The 21,470-nt window shown below is 33.1% G+C and overlaps 2 protein-coding genes and 1 long non-coding RNA gene across 3 annotated transcripts; all 3 read right to left on the bottom strand.

Moving 5' to 3' along the window:
- Window positions 1-5,321: 5,321 nt before the first annotated feature.
- On the bottom strand, window positions 5,322-6,728 carry LOC109147117 (putative acyl-coenzyme A oxidase 3.2, peroxisomal). Its single transcript, XM_019294764.1, has 6 exons — window positions 6,569-6,728; window positions 6,208-6,257; window positions 6,033-6,108; window positions 5,816-5,936; window positions 5,436-5,613; window positions 5,322-5,327 (listed from the first exon to the last, which is right to left on the bottom strand). Exons 1-6 carry the CDS (start codon window positions 6,660-6,662, stop codon window positions 5,322-5,324), a joined length of 525 nt encoding a protein of 174 aa, XP_019150309.1. The 5' UTR covers window positions 6,663-6,728.
- Window positions 6,729-7,385: 657 nt separating this feature from the next.
- On the bottom strand, window positions 7,386-7,635 carry LOC109147170. The gene is made up of 2 exons (XR_002048583.1): window positions 7,595-7,635; window positions 7,386-7,461 (listed from the first exon to the last, which is right to left on the bottom strand). It is a non-coding gene; the product is annotated as an uncharacterized LOC109147170 (long non-coding RNA).
- An 8,939-nt stretch (window positions 7,636-16,574) lies between these two features.
- On the bottom strand, window positions 16,575-18,801 carry LOC109147161 (REF/SRPP-like protein At1g67360). The gene is made up of 3 exons (XM_019294800.1): window positions 18,616-18,801; window positions 18,260-18,490; window positions 16,575-17,231 (listed from the first exon to the last, which is right to left on the bottom strand). The coding sequence occupies exons 1-3, from the start codon at window positions 18,628-18,630 to the stop codon at window positions 16,773-16,775; spliced, it is 705 nt and encodes a 234-aa protein (XP_019150345.1). The 5' UTR covers window positions 18,631-18,801; the 3' UTR covers window positions 16,575-16,772.
- Window positions 18,802-21,470: the final 2,669 nt, after the last annotated feature.

Here is a 21,470-nt window from a genome sequence, read left to right as displayed (position 1 = left end):
AGGAGGTGGTCATCGGACGGTTGAAACGGAAAGCGAGGTGGTCGTCGAACGGTTGAAACGGAAAGTGCAGAGACGAAGGTCATAGAGTGATGCTTTTGGAAATGAATTAGAGTGATGCTTTTGGAAATGAATTATTGGGTTGAAGAGTGAAGACAGAGATGGGTATGAATGATATTATTATTATTATTATTATTATTATTATTATTATTAGTAATTTGTAATAATAATAAAATTATTTGACTCAGTTTTGTGTTAAAAATGTGTTAGAGCAAGCTCATTAATGCATAATATGGAGATAATGTAAGTTGAATTCTCTCATGTTGAAGATAATAACAAATGTGGAAAAGGAAGAATGCAAAAATAATTCTCCTGCAAAGCAAAGCAACGAATGGACTGCGCGTATATGCGTCAGGCGCGCAAGTCGGCGCGCGTGACGCGTCTGATTTCATCTATTTTTTTATATTTTAACTTTTTTTTTGTTTTGTTTTTTCTTTTTTCTCTCTCCCCTCCCACTTTCTCTTTCTTAATCATTCTTACATTATCCTCCAAATCTCCCCAACTAATGTGGATGCTCTAAATATCAGTTGAGATCAGAGCTGTTGGTATTAATATACTTTTTTTATTATTATTATAATACATTTTGTAATATATATTAATTTTGTAATTATTTGATTTTATGTAACACTTTAATATTAAGTATATTAGTTGTACTTAGTTAAGGTATTTAAATGTCTTTTGTTCTAAACAATTACAATTTAATTATCTAATGATTTATTTACTATATTATTAAAACAATGATTATAATATGTATCCGTGCATCGCACAGGACAATACTAGTAATAATAATAATAGAAGTGTCTAGCTAAGTTTTCCCTAAAATTTAGGGACATTTTTGTAAAATTAAACTCATAATTATTTTAGTAAAATTATTGATTTTATTAACTAACTATATATATTTTCATACAATTTATTGCCCCATCATTCTTCCTAAACCGCCAGCTTCTCTCATATAAGATCCAACCATGGGAGATTGCTTCCTCACAACTTCCGAACTCGGCAATTTGTTTCGTAAGTTTCCGATCACAACTCCGATGGACAAGCTCAAGAGTAAGTGAAAATCATTTGATTTCTTTCTTTAGATTCATGATTATGCTTTTGCCTGTTCTTCCTTTCATCATGTTAACAATTTGTTTTGAAAATTTTTGTAGTGAAATTTTTTGGAGGTACGCCGCGGTATGATCCCGACAAGAAGAGCTGTGTTTGGATCGGGACATCTACTATGAAAAAAAAAAAAAAAAAAAAAAAAAAAAAGAAAAAAAAAACAAAAAAAAACTGATCCTTTGACTTATCGCTTTTGGAACATGGTTGCAAATACAGTGGACTTTAATTTATAATCCCCCTGGCATTTATGTTTGGCTCTCAAAAGGGTGTCGTTCAGCTTCATTTGCCATTCATTCATTCCGCAGTTTTCTTCGGTTCCTATCTCCTGCTTCTATCAATTCAGATACTCATAGAACTACTGACATTGCATTGCCAGTCCTCGGTATGGTTGGTGATGCTTGTCGCCTATGAAGGTTATATTCAGATACTCGAGGACGTGAAACTTGATCCGTCGTTGCAATATGGAGAAGGCTTTTATTGGCTGAATTGATGTACCTCAATACGATACCTTCTAGTTTACCCCTCTTTGAATAAATAATCGAGACGGGGAGAACCCCAAACGAGGGAGGTTTATTGTTGAGAAACGGTATTTTTCATGAACTATTATTACTTATGTATGATATTCAACGTTTTCCCATCAAGTGCATTAGTGCAAAAATGATGTTCTCTTTCGGGGCCTTCGGCCCCTCCCCTCTACCAAAATTAAAGAAAAATAATGATGTTCTCATTCATTTTCTTCAATCTATCTTTTTGACTATATTTCCATAATTTTAACATGCAGCTATTAGCTTTGATGATAATCTTACTTATCTTACTTCTCTCATATCATTTACTTCTTTCTATGAACGAATAAATCATTATTAAGGAGACTTTGCATGTGATGTTATAGCCTAAAAATTACTTTGAAGCACTAACAATCTAACATAATAATCTTAATAACATGCAAAATATATTTAAGTAAAAAGTCAAAATGTTTCTCTCTAGTCATAGTAGATGTGTTGATGCACGCATATGTTAATCCATTTATTATGGTAATCTATATAGTATAATTATCATATATACTATTTACCATCTAAATAAATTACCAACCGTATTTAACATCTAAATTTATTATAGTAATTAGACATATAGAATTCTTTCTTACGATAAATGTATTACGGAGTGTCATCTAGCAAGGGGTCATCATCGACCCTCTTCGGTTCAACACTCCTTAAAACATTAGCTTGTGCCTCCATCCCAATGTTTGTAGTGAGCTCCCTCATCATGAGGCAAAGAGTTTCCTCAAACTGTTTCAATGGTTGCAACATGACATTCTTCAAGGAGGCTAACTCTTCCCCCACTTCCTTTTTGACTTCGGCCTTGAGAGTAGTCATTGCTTCCTTCTCCTCATGAATGATCTTTTGCCACTCCCTCTCAAGGTATTCAAGCTCATCATTAAGGTGTGGTGGGTTATCATAAGGTGGTTCCTTCCAATGTGAGTACTTGTATGTCATAAGATCTTCTTTCATCATATTGCCAATGGGTGGTTACTTGAGGTGGATTTTCGGGTGGGTAGATATGTTGGGGTTCATATGAATTTGTAGCTTGAGCTTTTCCAATTTGGTATGGTGGTGGTGGATAGCAAAACGGAGGTGGGTGATAGTGAAATGAAAAGTGTGGTGGGTAGTGAAGTGGAAAGTGTGATGGATAATGGTATGCATAGGGGGTGTAATGGGTGTGTTGTCCACAAGTGCAAGGTGGAGAATGGCTACATGGTTCTCCATGGGGTGGACATCCATAAGGATATGCATCCTTATTCATTGGTGAGCTTATTTGATATGCTTTTCAAAAATTTCTTGCACAAAGCTTCACCAAACAAGTGTGTTCGACCCTATGTGCTGTGATAGGAGGGGAAGGCTTGAATACCATAAAACTCTTGGGCAATGTATAGAAGCAATCAGTGGTTATCTTGATTGATAGTGGTAATACTCACTATTTCATGGATCCTAAATTGCTATGCCAACTAAGGAAGGAGCTTGAGAAGACAACCCCACTGGTGGTGACAGTTGTCAATGGGGAGAAGGTCATAAGTGATTCAGTTTGCCAATGCCTCTACTGGTAGATTCAGCAGGAACAATTTGTGAAGGACTTTAGGCTCCTGAGGTTGGGAAGCTGTGACATGGTGTTGGGGATGGATTGGGTAGATCAATATGCCCCAATTCAACTTCACACCAGGTCTCCTAGTATTTCCTTTCACAAAGAGAGGAGGGAAGTTTTTCTGAAAGGGCTGACCAGGAAAGTAATGTTGAAGGCAACCTCTGACAAACAAGTAAAGAAATGGCACAATGAAGGTGTTCATGGTTTCTTAATCCAATGCAGTGTACCACCTTCCCTATAGTTTACTGAATCTTCCACCTGCTACCACACTATTACACAATTAGTACCACCAAAGTTGTCACAGTTATTGTAGGATTTTTAGGAGTTATTCCAAGAACCATCAACCCTACTCCCTCAAAGAACCCTTGACCACACCATTCCTCCAATCCCAGGGGCTAAGCCTATCAACATTGGGCCTTACAGGTATTCCTATACTCAGAAAAATACTATTGAGAATATGGTAGAGGAAATGCTCACAACTGTGATTATTAGTCCAAGTACTTCATGTTTTGCTTCCCGTGTATTGTTGGTTCCCAAGAAAGACAATACATGGAGATTTTGCATAGATTACAGTGCTCTCAACAACATTACCATCAAAAACAAATTTCCAATACCCCCAGCGAAAGACCTATTCCCAGAATTGGCTGGGGCCACCTATTTCTCTGAATTTGACCTAAGATCTGATTAGCACCGGGTAAGAATGAAGGAAGGGGATGAATACAAAACAACTTTCAAAACTCACCAAGGTTTGTATGAATTCAGGGTCATGCCATTTGTGCTCACTAATGCCCTAGCAACCTTCTAGGCTTATATTAATTCAGTGTTCAAACCATTGCTCAGGAAATGAGTGTTGGTGTTCTTTGATGATATTCTGGTATATAGCAAAGGCTTAGGGGCTCACTGGCAGCACCTGGAAGAGGTCCTAGTAATCATGAGGCAGCATTAGCTATATGCCAAACTAAGCAAATGTTTCTTTGCTCAGCCACAAGTGGAATATCTAGGACATATAATCTCTCAAGAAGGGTTGCAAACTGACCCAGCTAAGCTTGAGGCAGTAGCAACTTAGCCTAAACCCTTAACTGTTAAGGCTCTAAGAGGGTTTTTAGGCCTAGTTGGGTACTATAGAAGGTTTATTAAAACCCATGGGATCATTAGCAAACCACTGTCAGACTTGTTAAACAAGGATGCCTTTTGTTGGATGATGAAGCTGAAAGAGCCTTTGAACAATTGAAAAATGCATTATGTCACTCACCTGTCCTAGCTTTGCCAGATTTTCAGAAGGAATTTGTGATTGAGGCAGATGCAAGCCATAAGGGAATGGGGGCTGTCCTAATGCAAGACGGCAAACTAGTTGCCTCTTTCAGCAAGGCTTTTGGAGGAAAACATTTGGCGTTTTCCATCTATGAGAAGGAATACCTCTCCATTATTAATGACGTGGATAAATGGAGGTTTTATCTTCTTGGGAGGCATTTCACTATCAAAACAGATCATCATAACAACTTATGCCATTTCAACTGCTCAACCCTAATGGATGGAAGATATCATCAAAAGTTATGATAATGATAGTTGGGCGACTGATAACTTAACTACTGCACTAGTTAACCCACTACTGATCCCAATGTCACTAGTACAGAAATACACATCCGCTACCCTTGTAAATGACTATCCGCTACCCTTGTACAAGAGTAGCATATGTTAGGGTCGCAGAAAGCCCTGAGCTTTCCGCTACCCTTTTACAAGGGTAGCGGAAAGTTGAGTATCCGCTACCCTTCTAACTGTAGAAGGGTAGGGCATATTATTATTATTATTATTATTATTATTTTTTCTTAATCTTCCACTACCTTTTCTGGGAAGAAAGGGTAGCGGATGGTTTACTTTTTTACAAAAAAAAAAATTCATTTATTATTTTTAAAATTCCCAATTTTATAAAAAAATCTTGTACATAATTCATAAACAACATATCAATACAATATTATGAACACAATATTATCAATGCACTTTCAATACAATACTATCGATACAATTCAATACTATCGATACAATATTTTATATCAATCAATCTCAATACTTTCATCACAATAATAAATAAATTATAAACACAAGATAATATTTAATCTAAAATAAAAGTTAAAAATGACTCCACAAGACATTTTGATCACAATTGTGATGTCTGCTACTACCTGAAGTGTTCGCATATTATGCCAGCTTAAGGTAGCCTTAAAGGCACTTGAAACAACATGTAAGGTTTTGATCGTTTCAGGTTTCCTCTTCACATACATCCTTTTCAAGAAGTTAGTAGCAAAGCTCATGGCATATCTGCAGCAAAAGAACTGTGTTGATAAGCAATTTTCAGTTAGAAGATAAGGAAAAAGCCATAATAAAAACAATGGTAGGTCGAGGGCTTAGTTAGTTATTAACAACCTCGGTTAACCAAGTATAGAACCAAAATTGTGACATAAAACGTGACACAAGTAGAAAGGAAAGGGCAATGAGGAGAAATGCAGACACAGCTACTTACATCTTTGCAAGAAGAGGGAGTAGTCGTCTTTGATGGCTGGGGTAATCAAGCAATAAAGCTTCAGGTCCATTTGGTGTGACTGAAAATGCTCTCCTTGTCAATGAGTATCTTATGGCAATTGCTAAGCCCAGCTGATGAATATCCAAGTGTTATTACAGAACAGTTCTAATTTAATTAGTCTTTCAGAAATACTAAATCAGAGAAGAGGGTGTTTTACTTTTGCTGAGTAAGTTACAATGGATGGTATGGTTACACGCCCTGTTGTCAAAGGCGCCATGAATGCTCCCGAATCTCTGAAACATAAACCATTAAACAATGCCAAGGAACTAGAAGATCACAACAAGACAGACAGACACAGTTTAGCATTGGTACTAAAGGTTAATTGAGGTTACCCTGTCAGGATCCTTAATTGCAGTCAGATACTTGCCATCAAGAGAAACATCTGCCATTGAATTCAGAAACACTTAAACATATATACATAAGATTGAGTCATATAACATACATTAGCTGCCCCTCCTATCCAGTACTTCTGAGCTGATTCACATGGAGTGTTTATAACAAACTCTCTTGTGCTCGAGTTATATGTTGTGACTGTTTCAATACCTCAGACCTGGGAAATCATAGAGCAAACATCCTATCCTATTAACATTCCTGGATGATGATTTGCATTCATTTCATTTGACAGAACTGAACTATATAAACCACTTTCACAGACATTACTGCCATGCCCCAACTCTGACATTGAAAAACAACCTTTCACTGCATAATTTTCAGTATCCCTCAACCACTCATCATGGTGGCGCTTTGTTCCCAGAAACAGGATAGCTCCACCCCTGACATGTACCATTTTCAAAAATGAAAAGAAAAGAAAATATAAGTTAACTCTTAAGCAACTTAATCACACTTCTTAAATACCACAGAAACTAAAAAGATCTCAAATATTAAGATCACTTGCCAAATCTGTAAATATACATTAAAATTATTTATTTAAAATAAAAATAGTACACAAAACAAGAAAAACAGCATATCTCATTCATCAAGATTAACCAAACCATTAAATACAAGTCCTTAAAAATGCATAATTTAAATACATATAACCACACAATAAGCATTTAACACTATTGAGAAGTGAAATTATAGCCAACCTTGTTTCTGTCAGCTGCTGCAGCTTGTGCATTAGCCAGTAGTTGTGCACAAAAACCCCTTTTTCTTTTGCTTTATTCTCCCAGGGACTCCCTCAACTGCAATTAATTTACATTAGGCAACAAAACACCCAAAAAAGAAAATTGAATATTTGTGGTCTATAAAGAATTTCGTCTTATCCATCAAATAAATTGAAAGAAAAATTGACTTTTAACACTCTTTTTCATACATCAAATCAGAAACACTTTAGTAAATCATGAAGAGAAAAATCAAAAGAAAGAAATGCATTCCATTAGGAGTAACAAACACCCAAAAAATCTGACTTTTTTAACAGTCATTAATGGTGTTGGCATCTGTAAGCATATAGTTTGAGTACACCTCTCCCATAAATTTAAGAAAAGTTTCAACTGAGGTAAGATGCAAATTACTGCAGATCCAAAAGGCTTTGAAGCAAAAATCCCTGGCATTGGCCTCAAATGTTTTCCATTATCATTGTCAATAACCTGCAAAAGAATGGAGGAATTAGGAAATAGACAATACTTTTAATAAATAAAAGAAAGAACAAAGGGTCAAAACTATTCCAAAATATAATAGAAAATTGATCAATATCAAATCACGAACATAAAAAATATTTACCTATATTTGTCTACTTTTGGTCATATACTTGTTTGTCCTTTCACGACATTGTTTTCCATAGTTTTCACTATTTTTATTGTGAGGCTTCATATCAAATTTGTGATAGATCTTCCCTTCCACAAAGAACAACAGAGTATGGCTAAACTTGCAGACTTGTTCAATCAAAATCATATACTAATCGCCACAGTCTCTCTCTATACAATAATATGTATATAAATGAAAGGGTAAGAGATCTGAATATACTAATACCTTCTTGCACCAGCGACCCATGAGGAAGAGAAAACGGCGACCTTCGCAACCGGCGACCTTGCTTTGCTGTATAAAGACCGACGATGTTGGCGACCTTCGTCCTGTGTGCGCTGCTGTACGAAGAACGCTGGCAACCTTGCTCTGTTGTACGAAGACCAGCGAAGATGACGACGAAGAATGAGAACTGTGGAAGAACGGAGATGTCGACGGCGGAGGTGTGGTGAGGACGACAGCTTCTGTTAGCTTGAGAGATGTGAGAGCGAGATCTGATATGGTTTTGAAGGGTTGTTTTTTTTTTTTTTTTTTGTACCGAGATCCGTTTCCGCACTGCCCTTTCTTTTAGAAAGGGTAGTGGATAGTTTATCCTTTTTAAAAAAAAAAAAAATTCCACTACCGTTTTAATTAAAAGGGTAGCGGATTCTTATTCATTTATTTACGAGTATGCCACCGTCCCTTTTTTAAAAATAATACATTACCCTTATTTTAAGAAGGGTAGCCTAAAACCATATTTCTTTGCTCTATTTTGTACTAGTGTGTTTAAGTGGTGGGGGGGGGGAGGGGGGGGGGGGAGGGTCTTATAAGGTATAAAAATAGATTATATGTAGGGAGTGCAGGGAACTTGAGGAAGTATTTGATGTTGCAACTGCATGAATCTGCTATTGGAGGGCATGCTAGGAAGAATGGCACATACCAGAGACTGAAAGCCTTGTTTTACTGGAAGGGGTTGAAGAGCGATGTAATGGAATTGGTGAAGGGGTGTGACACTTGACAGAGGTGCAAAAGTGAGAATGTGGCTAGTCATGGCCTTTTGCTAGCAACCCCCATGGTTGTGCAAGAGGGTCAAGTGCTAGCAACCCCCATGGTTGTGCTAGGGAAGAGGCTTGTGAAAAGAAACAACAGAGCAATTACTAAAATCTTGGTGCAATGGGCTAACTTACCATCGGAGGAGGCCACTTGGAAAGAATACTACCACCTGAAGAATCAATTTCCTTCTTTTGATCCTTGGGGACAAGGATCCTCTGAAGGTGGGGGTGGTGGTATGACCCTAAAATGAACCATTAATGGTGAAGGAGGTGAAAGGGAAGGGAAGGAGGCATGGCTGGGAGACTGTCAGCTGAGAATGAATGAAGAAACAAAAGGAAGGAGCAAAACGGCGTCATGTGAACCAGCAGTAGTTGAAACCGTTGCAAGTAAGTGCTAAACGACGTCGTTTGGAGCTTGTCGTTGAGATCAGTTGAAACGCAGTCAGATGACGTCGTTTTCCGCCCAAGTAGTTTGGATTCCAGCAGCTTTGTCAATTACACCCAGCTGTAATTTGGGAGTTTGTTTTGGCCTTGTTAACCTGTATTTAGCTATGAGATGATTGTTTGAGGGATTTTATGCTGATAAATAAGAACAATCATTTTTCTTCTCTCTTATTTCTTCTCTCCCCAAGCATAATTTCCTATCTTCCTTATCTCTATTTCTTGTTTTTCTTCCTAAGTTCACTGCACAACGTTTGCCAGTATCAAGTGTCCTACGGCGGCGACTATTCCAAAACTGCCGGCGATATTGCTACCGATACTTTCACCATCAGCGATGGTTCATTCAAGAACATCGTGTTTGGGTGCGGCCACAAAAATAAATAAAATCATGTTCTCGAACAGCACTACCTCTAGCATTGTTGTTCTTGGTTACTCCAACGTCTCGATCATCAAGCATTTGCATAATGAAATTGGTGGAAAATTTGCTCATTGCTTGTCTCCTCAATCTGATTCCAAAAGCACATTAAGAACAAATCTCACGCACCTTAAACACAAAAGCACACACTTTAAGTTTTACCAACTACTCACATTAAGCACAACCCCACGCACATTAAGCACAAAACTCACGCACCTTATGCACAAGACTCACGCATCTTATATACAAAACTCACGCACATTAATCACATAACTGCTCACATTAATTTTGACCTAGATTCAAAAATTACAAAATTGCCACCACGTTTTTTTTTTAAAATTTTTGTAATCCTGGACGTTGATTTAAGCGAGATGAATGGCCCAAATTAAACCGCACAACTGCACCTGAGCACTCTAACCGCACCAGAACCTAATTCTATATATACATACACACACACACACACACACACACACACACACACACACACACACACACACACACACACACACACATATATATATATATATATATATATGTATGTATGTATGTATGTATGTATGTATGTATGTATAAAATTTAAAACTTTAATGATGTAAGAAAAATTTTGTCAAAAAAAAAAAAATAGTATCTACATCTACAATTTTAATAAGAGCCAATAATGTTAGGCCCTTAACTGGAATAAAAAAAAATGTTGGTCCTAATTGTTTCTTAAAATGAATGGTTCATATTATTTTGATTTTAGTATTTCTTAATGATTTTCCTTATTTACCCTTTATTATATTGTTTTCTTCCCTTAAATAACCTTAAATTCCGTTAGTATAAACTTTCTTATATTCCGTTAACTATTTATTATTCTTAACTTACTCATTAATTTCTATAAGAGATGTCTTAGGGTCGAACCACATCCCAAGTAGAGTTGGCATAATTGTTAAACATATACTACAAATATGTTACAAAGTATTAAAAAATACAATATAAAATTTAATATAAACTTTGGTCAAATAATTAGCCCATCTAAATACATAGCATTCAATGATTATAAATCAGGAACTTTGAAAATCATTTGATTTTCTTTCATTTAAAAAAATAAATAAATGATTATACGCCACTTTATTGCTCTTATTAAATTAAAAATAAATTAGTAGCTAAACAAAAAATAATACAATGCATTTAATTAATTTAGAATTAGATGTCTATAATGCCTCTATTTAAAATTAATTATTCATTATAAAAAAAATAAAAAGAGATATAATTTCATTAGTTATATTATCTTTATTTTATATAATTCAAAGATTCCTTACCTTCAAATTTATTAATTTATTATATTCACTACATTATCTATTGTCTTCTTTTTACATTATCTTGTAATTAAATATCAAAGTTATAATACAAAATATGTTATATATTTATTTATTTATTTATTTACCAAGTATTTTATACAAATATAATAAATATTAATATTTTGTTCAATACTTTCACATGATAACTTATGACACACATCTCACAACACATGAAACATGTAGGGGAAATTAAACTACCACTATCAAATATCAACATGTGCTTGTAATATAAAGAGTTCATAGCACAACTAAAATCCCAGTCATATACACAACAAGGCAAATCTAAAGCTTCCTACATCATAATCTCATTACATGATGAATCCCTCTATGCTACAAACAATAACCTAATTGCATATGACATACTACCAATAAAAAAAAAAAAAAAAAAAAAAAAACATGTATTGAAGATGAAGACAATGACAATGCTACCCAAACTAGAATTAGAGAAAATTAAACCAAAAGTTGTATTTATTTAGACTGTTGCTTTTAGACTAAGTATTTAGACTAGTGTATTACAAAGTTGCAAACATTTATTTTGGAATAAGGTTCAAATTGGTCACTGAACGTAACATGAAAATGCAATTAGGTCACCGAACACTCAAAAACGTGCAATTAAGCCACTGATCACTCCAAATGTATGCAATTTCACCGGATAAAAGGTTACTATCAATTGTAGCAGGTTACCTACTTACGTGACAGCTGAATTGAAATTTTAAATAATTTTTAATAAATTTTAATAATAATTTTTAAAAAAAAAAAATTAAAAAAATTTAAATAAAAAAATAAAAAAAAAAAAATAAAAAAAAAAAACAGATGGGGTAGCCAACGACCACCCGTTATTTTTTTTAAAATTTTTTTTTTAAAAAATTTATTATCAAAACTTATTTAAAATTATTCAAAATTTATTAAAAATTATTTCGTTCAGTAACCTAATTACATTTTCAGGTTACGATTAGTGGCCAATTTGAACCTTATTCCATTTATTTTTGTGACAGTTATATATAATCAATCTCTCATATATTATCTTGCATTTATATACTTTAAATTACTGATTTAAATAAACAAATTCAACATTTATTTACGTATGCATGAACATCTTCTATATAATATTGCATTGATATACTTTGAAATATTTATTTAAAAAGAATCATTGGGCATTATCCCATTCGCGCAAAGCGCGTAGAAAAACTAGTAATATTTATAAAGTAATGTACAGTTGTACCGTTATAGAAATACAGAAAAAATATTAATACCATAATGACCTAAATCATTCCTAATAATGCAAAAACATAATTAAAATATTGAGTCTTGATCTAAATAATAAAAAGAAGATTAATTAAACTTAAAAAAAAAAAAAACTTAAACCATTTTTTTTTAAATGCAAGAAAATGATTTTCGATATTCCTTATTTATAATCTGATACTCAACTTTGAATGATATATATATATATATATATATATATATATATATATATATATATATATATATATATATATATATATATATATATATATATATATATATGTAGGCCCCGTTTGGTAAAATGACTGTTAGTTGATAGCTGTTAGCTGATTGTGTTAATTAGAGGGTATAAATAGTTGATAACATTAGCTGATTGTAGAAAAGCGTTTGGTAAATTAGCTGTTAGCTGATAGCTATTTGGTATAATTTCTTTTCTCAAAAAGCTAATTGAAAAAGTTGATTGGAGTAGTTTTTTGAATTTTAGCCTTTTGGAGTTGCAAAAAAGCTAATTAACAAAACATTTATATTGATATTTTAACTAAATCAAACAATTAATAGTGGTCAAATAAGCTAAAATTGCAATCGTTATACCCTGCACCACGGCGCACATAGCATTGTGCGCCCCACACCTCTCAAAACGACGTCGTTTTGGTAAGTTATGTAGGGAGTTGACGTGATTATGTGTATTTGTTTATACAATTATGTATATTTGTTTATACAATTATGTGTATTTTTTTATACAGTTATGTGTATTTTTTATACAGTTATGTGTATTTGTTTATACAATTATGTGTATTTGTTTATACAACTATGTACATTCATGTATACAATTATGTTAATTCTAGTATAAAATTATGTACATTTTTTAACATGAGATTTTTTTTAGAGTGAATTCCATTTTTGGTCCTACTGTTATTGGGGTCATTCCAATTTTAGTCCACCATAATTATTTTTTCCACATTGCGTCCACTATTATTAAAAGTGTTCCAATTTTAGTCCACGAAAAATCTTAAAGTGGACTAAAATTGGAACACTTTTAATAATAATGAACGCAATGTAGCAAAAATAATTATGGTGGACTAAAATTGGAAAAACGTACCCCTATAACAATAGGACCAAAAATGGAATTCACTCTTTTTTTTAAAGGAAAATTAACCGCCAACACTGGGTAGCGAAATTCTTTTTAAAAAAATCTGAAACGACGTCGTTTTGCACCAGGGCGCACAATGCAATGTGCGCCCTGGTGCACGATATAAATTGCCCCAAAATTGGCATATAGGTCAATTTTTTACCAAACAGGGCCATAGTCTAGCTAATTAATTGATCAAAGTTCATGTTAAATTTTATATTGTATTTCTTTTTAATATACTCAAATATATTCATAGTATATGTAATCATGCCAACTCTGATTAGGATAGGGTTTGAACCTAAGACCTTTTTTGTAAAAATTAATGACTAAGTTAAGAATAATAAATTGTTAACGAAATATTCCGTTACTAAAGTTACACTAACGGAATGTAAGGTATTTTGAAAAAGTAAATTATATAATAGAGGGTAAAGTACAAAAAATAATATTCTAAAAAAAAAAAAATAATAATAGTAATAAAATAATGTGAACCATTGATTTGAACAAACAATTAAACCAACATTTTTTAATTCACCTTGTAGGTCTAACTTTATTGGCTCTTATTAGATTATATTATTATATTATATAGACACTTATATTTAGTATATTTTTTTCAATATATTAAAATGTTGCTAATTGTCATAACAAAAAAAAAAAAAAAAAAAAATCCAAAACTAAGCAGCATGCATAAAATAACAACAACAACAACAACTTCCTTGACCCTAATATTATTTTCATTTCTTATGTTGTTTGGTCTTCAATTCCTTAATTAGTGTCAAAACCTTACTCATTTTCATTTTTCATGCCTTTGCAATCGTGACTAATGGAAATGATTGTGATTGATGAGGTACCTGCATCTGTATGTATTGGCTTTGTGATAGAAGTTATTGTGACCATGTTATTTCCGAAAAAAACAAGGGGTTAGCAAGCTTTTTGTATATTTAGAGATTATATATCCTTAAAGAGATAAATTAAGTATAAGAATTCACACCAACTATTAGTTCCTCTTGAACATAGTTAGAGTTGGATAATCCTCTCAAGCTCGTTAGCATATGGGACCAACCATTTCACTTCTTTAGTAGCAGCAGCAACATCTTGGAGTAGCAACACCTTGGACTTCACATTAGCATTAGCAGCACATTGGAATTCAACATTAGCAATAGTAGCACGTTGGACTTCACAATCACTAGCATCTTAGACTTCAACAATAACATTTTTCACAGTAGTAACATCTTAGACTTTAATACCGCCTTGCCTCTATTGAGAAAGTGTAATAAATGAAAAGGGTATATATAGAAAAGAGAATCAGATAGTGTAACAAATGAGCTTGTTATGAGATGCCTCCATTTCTACGTCATGTATCTTTTTGCATCTAGTCTTGTTATGACTACCTTACCACAATGCAAAGTGAACACTTCTTTTTCTCTCATTCTCTTGATAATTTGCCAACTAGCTTTTGCACCTAGAGTCGTTTCAATAGGATATCTCTTCTTTAGCTTTTTTGATCAGTTATCTATAAATCTAAGGAACAGATTGACATTATTATTAGTTCATAACTCTTAAGATAAGCCTCCATACTAGAACAATGGTGATAATCTTTAGATACATCTCCTTTTGTTCTTATTGTCGCAATGACATGATTAAATGAAAATTTCAATGAGATCCCACCTCCTACAAAAACAATGTCTTTGATTTAAATTTGCCTTATGGGTGTTCACATTGCCAAAAATGTCTTCAACTTGATAATTCTCTTCAGTTGCTTTGTATGCTATCAAAAAAAAAAAAAAAAAAAAAAAAAAAAAAGACGACAATGTCTTTGATTTAAATTCACCTTATGGGTGTTCACATTGCCAAAAATGTCTTCAACTTGGACGACAATGTCTTTGATTTAAATTCACCTTATGGGTGTTCACATTGCCAAAAATGTCTTCAACTTGATAGTTCTCTTCATTTGCATTGTTTGCTATCAAAATCGTCTATTTTTTTCCTTCTTTTGTTCGAGAATCTTTATAATTTTAAAACATATAAATTCTCAAACTCTCACACATTGTTAGTGGTCCTATTTGGTAAAATAGTTAGCCTATAGGCTAATTTTGATTTATTTGACCACTATTAGTTCTTTGACTTGTTTAAAAAACTACTCAAAATAACTTTTTCAATTAACTTTTTGAGAAAAGAAATTATATCAAACAGATATCATCTAACAACTAATTTATCAAACACTTTTTTACAATCAACTAATGTTAGCAACTTATTATACACTCTAAGTGACCAAATTATCTATCAGTTAACAACCATTTACCAAACAGGGCTTGTACTTATCACTTGCATGGCAAATTGAGTTGTTAATGACTCGCACAAATTGCAAAAAGTATCTTAGTTTCACTATCAAGCACCCATCAGACAAATTTTAGATTTAACAATCTCATTTCTTCTAATGCCTTTGAAGTTCACTTCCTATAGATGATTTGCAAGCAGTCCAAAAACTTTGTTTCATGAGTTATCATATCCATCCTTGCTAAAATTAGCATAGAGATGTCTTATACAATGCCTATGTTCTACACCTAGGAATAACTCTTCAAAAGCAAGTATTAATCCCTTTTGTTTATTATAAATTGGATTCTAAATTTCTAACAAATCTTAAGATCCCCATCTAATATCTCCAGAAACCACTTCCAAGTTCCTTCCAACTCCCCTTCAACCATAGCAAAGCAATTGGATCTACTCTTATCAACCAATAAATCAATTGCACTTAACAGCTGCCCTCTTTTCTAACTTCCCTTTAAATGGCATCCATCTACAATCAATTAAAGGCCTACATCCTTTCAAAAAACCTTGTTTACATGTACCATAATAGATCTACTCTTATCAACCAATAAATCAATATTGTTCATCTTTTCAACTTCACCATATATATAACCATGGAAAATTTTTCCTTTCAACTGTCCACGTAAATTCTTTGGTATCTATAAAAAACACCCCCTTCTATAAATTTAAAATCCTCCATTAATTGAAAACTAGAACAAATTTGGACCCTTCTATTCCCTCAAAATTTACTAATCCTCCTTAACTCATCCATCATCTTCTGAATCCACATTCAACTTCATTTAAAGCAGACCCAAACTTTAAGGCACCTATAATCTTGTACCATACATAGACTAATCCATATTTGCACCAGGCTGGCCAGATTGGTTTTTCCCTGCAAGAAGAGGTTTAAACTCCCGACCTCTCTTAAGCGATGAAAGTACCCAGTCACACCACCAAGCTGGACACATATATCTTAATTAAAGAACAAAAAGTTCCAAGAGAATGTCAAATTTCACAATATTTATATGCACAAACTAATAACATCTAGAGAGCACACTGAACAGAACAAGCAGAAAATCAAACAAAAGGACACTGCATTCTCACATCAAATGGTACAGAGGATGATGTCTAGTCATTTATACAATGGGCTACCCTACTGCAACTCTTCAGTCTTCAAACCCACAACCACACCAACCTACACATAATTAAAACACACCCAACTTCATAATTCACAAGGTTCAGGCACATTACCATCCTATTCTGTTAAAGATTCAGTCATACTAGATGGAGTGATGTCATCATCCTTCTTTGCTGCTGCAGCCGCCTCGACCTGCTTGTACGCCTTGGAGATTTCTTCCACGGGAACCAAGGGCACATAGTAGAAGATATCATAGCCCTTTGCGTTCATAAGTTTAACCAACTCGTTATACTTCTCGGACCAGTGAGCAGCTGTCGGAGTAGCTATCTCTGCTATGCTATGCAAGGCAGGGGAAAGGTTTATATGGTACCATAACACTGCAATCTGAAACACTCCAAATTGCTTGGACATTGTACCGGCATGGTAGATAGCTGCGCGTGGACCAGAAACTTTAGCTTCCTGTATTAAATCTCGAGCAACATGAGATGCCTTTAGCACTACAATCTGAGCTTGACTAACAAGCTTCTTCACCATAGGTGGCGCGTGTTCACCAAACTTCTCAGTTGCTTCATCAACCTAGAGCCAAAACATATTATGTAAAATGCACAGGAAGAAACGACTGACAAATTTGCAGATATGGAAAGCCCACATCATGAAGAACAGAAACACAAAAGCAGTTAAAATTGAAACTACACAAGATTGATTTGTTCACAAACAAGTTTTGGCTAGACTTTCCAAGTATAATACCCATCTCTTATGATGTCCATGAACTGTACATGTACAGTACACTGGAGCATAATATAAAAATAAAATTATATAATATACAAAATTAACATTAATATCCAACTATATAGAAGTAATTGCCAAGTTAAACCAAGAACACCTGCAATAGTATACACAATCAATCTAAGGGCAAATATTAAAGAGTGCCTATTTATTAAACAAGAGGAACTTAGCACAGGTCATTTATTTTATCAGGTTGAACTCAAACACAAAAAATGTTAATTCAACTAGTCAGCCCAACAAGCAGCTCATGCAATCTCTATCATAAAGAGAGTAAACCAGGGTAACCCTGGCCAAGACACCAAGAGATCCACACTTGCAACACAAGGTCATGAGTTTGAATCCCAAAAATAGAAAAAGAAAATGTAAACCAAATTGAAAACCATTCACCATGAAGACAAAAACATAAAAATTTTCAACATGAAAGGAAAACCCACAGATATTGAAGCATCTTAATAGCATAGCCATTAAACAAAATTTAGTCACAAGCTAAACCTCACTATCCCCCCCCCCCAAAAATAGCACATCTTGCATCAGGAAGCAACTCTGGAAGCCGATAGATACTTAGATCTTTATATGCCACCTTTTCCATCCAACAATAAGGGATCCTCAATAATCTAAGACACCCCTACTCAACTTGGCTATTTCATTTTAGTCATGCACAACCTTGAATTCCAATTAAAAAGATAATACTTCGAAGTTTCTGCTTATAAGAGCAAACGAATCGGAGAACTAAAAAACTCAAACTCAATCGTATGATCAACAAATATATAACACAAACACAATAAAAAAATTAAAAAATTAAAAAAATGAAAGAATACCTTTTTGTCGAGAAAAACTAGGACATCATCGGGAACATCCTTGAATTTATCGTAAACAGGCCTAACCACAGTCGTCACCGCGTTTTCCACCGTACCGACGGTCGATTTCAGCGGTCCTGAGTTCTGCTTCGCATACTCGTAGAGATTTGAGATTAGAACGACAGCGTTGACGGTAACGACTCTCACGAACCCTAGGTGCTTCAGTTTCTCCTCACTCCTCTCCATCTCAATCTATACAAACACGATCCAAAAAAGTCAATCAGAAAAACTGAAATTCGATTTTGTATAAGAAAAATAAAACACAAAAACGAAAAAAAAAAAAAAAAAGAAAAAAAGATCAAAGATTCAAAAATTACCTTATCAGAAGCCATTTTCTTGATTTGTCGACAGCTACGATGCCGAAGATGATTGCGAAGCCTTTATGGAAGAGCTGTTCGATTTCATCGATGTTGCATGGAATGCCACGTGTCTGTATAGAGGGCCCCACAAAGAAAGATTCACAGCTAACAAGCGGTTTTCCAGCAGAACGTAGAATATTCTGGAAGAGCTTCAATCAAAAGACTTCTAACTCTAAGGCCCAAGAAAATCATTTTGGGTTGAAAGTATACATATAGCCCATTCAATTCAATATATATAATATATGGAGTAATATAATATTTTTCCAAAAGGCTGAACCCCAACCCTAAGGAGTAATATAATATAATATTTTACTTAGTAATTTACCCGTGCGATGCACGGAAAAAATTATGTTATTATAAATATAATATATATATATATATATATATATATATATATATATATATATATACTATACGAATAAGAGCCCAAGAGAGTTAGACCTATAATGGGTAGAAAAAATGGCGGTTAAATTTTTTAATCAAATTAATGGTTCAGATTGATCAGATTTTAATTTTTACTTAAGATTTTTTAATTTATCCTTAATGAATATGATTATCCGTTAAATATTATCTTTCCATTAATTTCGATTAGTTCACCGTTAACTTACTCATTGATTTCAATAAGAAAGGTCTTAGGTTCAGTTAGACCTATAATGAGTAGAAAAAATGGCGGTTAAAATTTTTAATCAAATTAATGGTTCAGATTGATCAAATTTTAATTTTTTCTTCAGATTTTCTAATTTATCCTTAATGAATATGATTATCCGTTAACTTTTCCGTTAAATATTATCTTTTCTGTTAATTTCGATTAGTTCACCGTTAACTTACTCATTGATTTCAATAAAAAAAGGTCTTAGGTTCGAATCTCATCCCAATCGAAGTTGACATATAATTAGTACTCTATTTTACTCTTATTAAATTAAAAAAATAATAATTTAGTAGCTACAACAAAAATTAATACATATGCATTTCTTTAATTTAGAATTATGTATCTAAAATGCATTTATTCAAAAAAAAAATTATTAATTAGCAATAAATTAAATAAGAGAAATAATTTTATTAGTTATATTGTATTTATTTTTCTCCAATATAAAAATTCTTTACATTCAAATTCATCAATTGATTATATTCGATACATTGTCCCTACAATATCTTTATTAAAAAAAATTATTCATTATCAATAAATTAATTAAGAGAAATAATTTTATTAGTTATATTGTCTTTATATTTCTCCAATGTAAAAATTCTTTACATCCAAATTCATCAATTAATTATATCCACTACATTGTCTATTATCTTTTTTGAGCACTATTTTTAAATTAAATATTAAAGTTATAATACAAAATAATGTTATATATTTATTTACCTAAGTATTTTATTAATATCATGAAAAAATTAAAAAATATATAATTAATAAAGTCCATCATATTAACTACTTTAGCGATTTTTTGACAAAGAGAGTATTCAAATCACACAACAAATTGAAGTGAGAACTACCTCGCAATGTCCTTGTTTGACAATCAACAGTTAGCGAATTATATTAGCGAATTTGACCAGCGAATTATATCAACGGTTGGTAAAAAGATATTTGAAAAAATTAACTGTTTAAATTAACATGTAAAATGAAAAATTACACACACACACACACTCATATATATATATATATATATATATATATATATATATATATATATATATATATATATATATAAATATAATAGTAGTAGTAATAATAATAATTGTTTAAAAAAAATAAATAATTAAGCCAATCATATTTAATATTTGGGGGATTTATTGACAAACAGAGTATTCAAATCACATAATAAATTGAAGTGCGAAACTATTTTGCAATGTCCTTGTTTAGCAATCAACAGTTAGCTCTTCAATATTAGTATATACTTAATATTTTATGCCCTAATTTTTATTTGCTCTCACTTATGTCCCGTATTTGGTTTCAACCATACCTATACAATTATTTTATTGACAATTATAATCAATCTTGACTATATTATCTTGCATTTGTAAACTTAGAATTGTCTATTTAAATACACAAATTTAACATTCAATTATCTATGTTGCAAACCGAGCATGAATTCTTGAATACTTCATGTTAGTTTATACATGATTTAGAAGCATGTTATAGAGCATTTCGACATTTCACATGAGTCATATTTCAAAAATGCATAAGGGGCCAACGTGAGTCCAAGAATACTTTCAAAAACCATAAGCATGTGGTATATCATTATTTGATGCATTGAGAAGTAGTAGAATTGTTGCATGCATGAGATTGATGCATGAGAGATATATTTATGTATTATCTATATCGGTGAGGTTTTGGAGGATACCGTTTGGACTATGTTCCTCTCGGGAGATATTTATGGTGTGGTCCCAGTATATGTAACGCGACGTATTCCCACGTTACGAGGTTGGAAACTGCCCGCCAGGCTTGGAATCCTGGTCAGGGGGTGTGCACACTAATAGTTTGATACCTGATTCCACAGAGTTTGAACCACGAGATTGGTTCCGTAGACGGTAGGAGATATTGGGTCGGAATTATGCCGTTCCCGATGGGGTAATTCACACTTCTGTGAAACCCTAAACCGTCTACGAGTATAAGAGAAAAAAAGAGAGTCAATAGAGACTCAAGAAGAGAGTCAACAGAGACTCAAGTATGACAGTCAATAAAGACTCGAGAGAAAGAAAGAGAGTCAAGAGAGACTCGAGAAAGTAACAAAGAAACCTCCATATAGAAAGTACTCTAATTTATATATGAGCGTATGATTATATTGTTGCACGAGATTGCATAAGAGTAT

The sequence above is a fragment of the Ipomoea nil genome, unplaced genomic scaffold (assembly GCF_001879475.1).
Source record: "Ipomoea nil cultivar Tokyo-kokei standard unplaced genomic scaffold, Asagao_1.1 scaffold1977, whole genome shotgun sequence".
Classification (NCBI taxonomy): Eukaryota; Viridiplantae; Streptophyta; class Magnoliopsida; order Solanales; family Convolvulaceae; genus Ipomoea; species Ipomoea nil.
The sequence above is the reverse complement of the archived record's forward strand: the minus strand, read 5'-3'. Positions and strand labels throughout refer to the sequence as shown.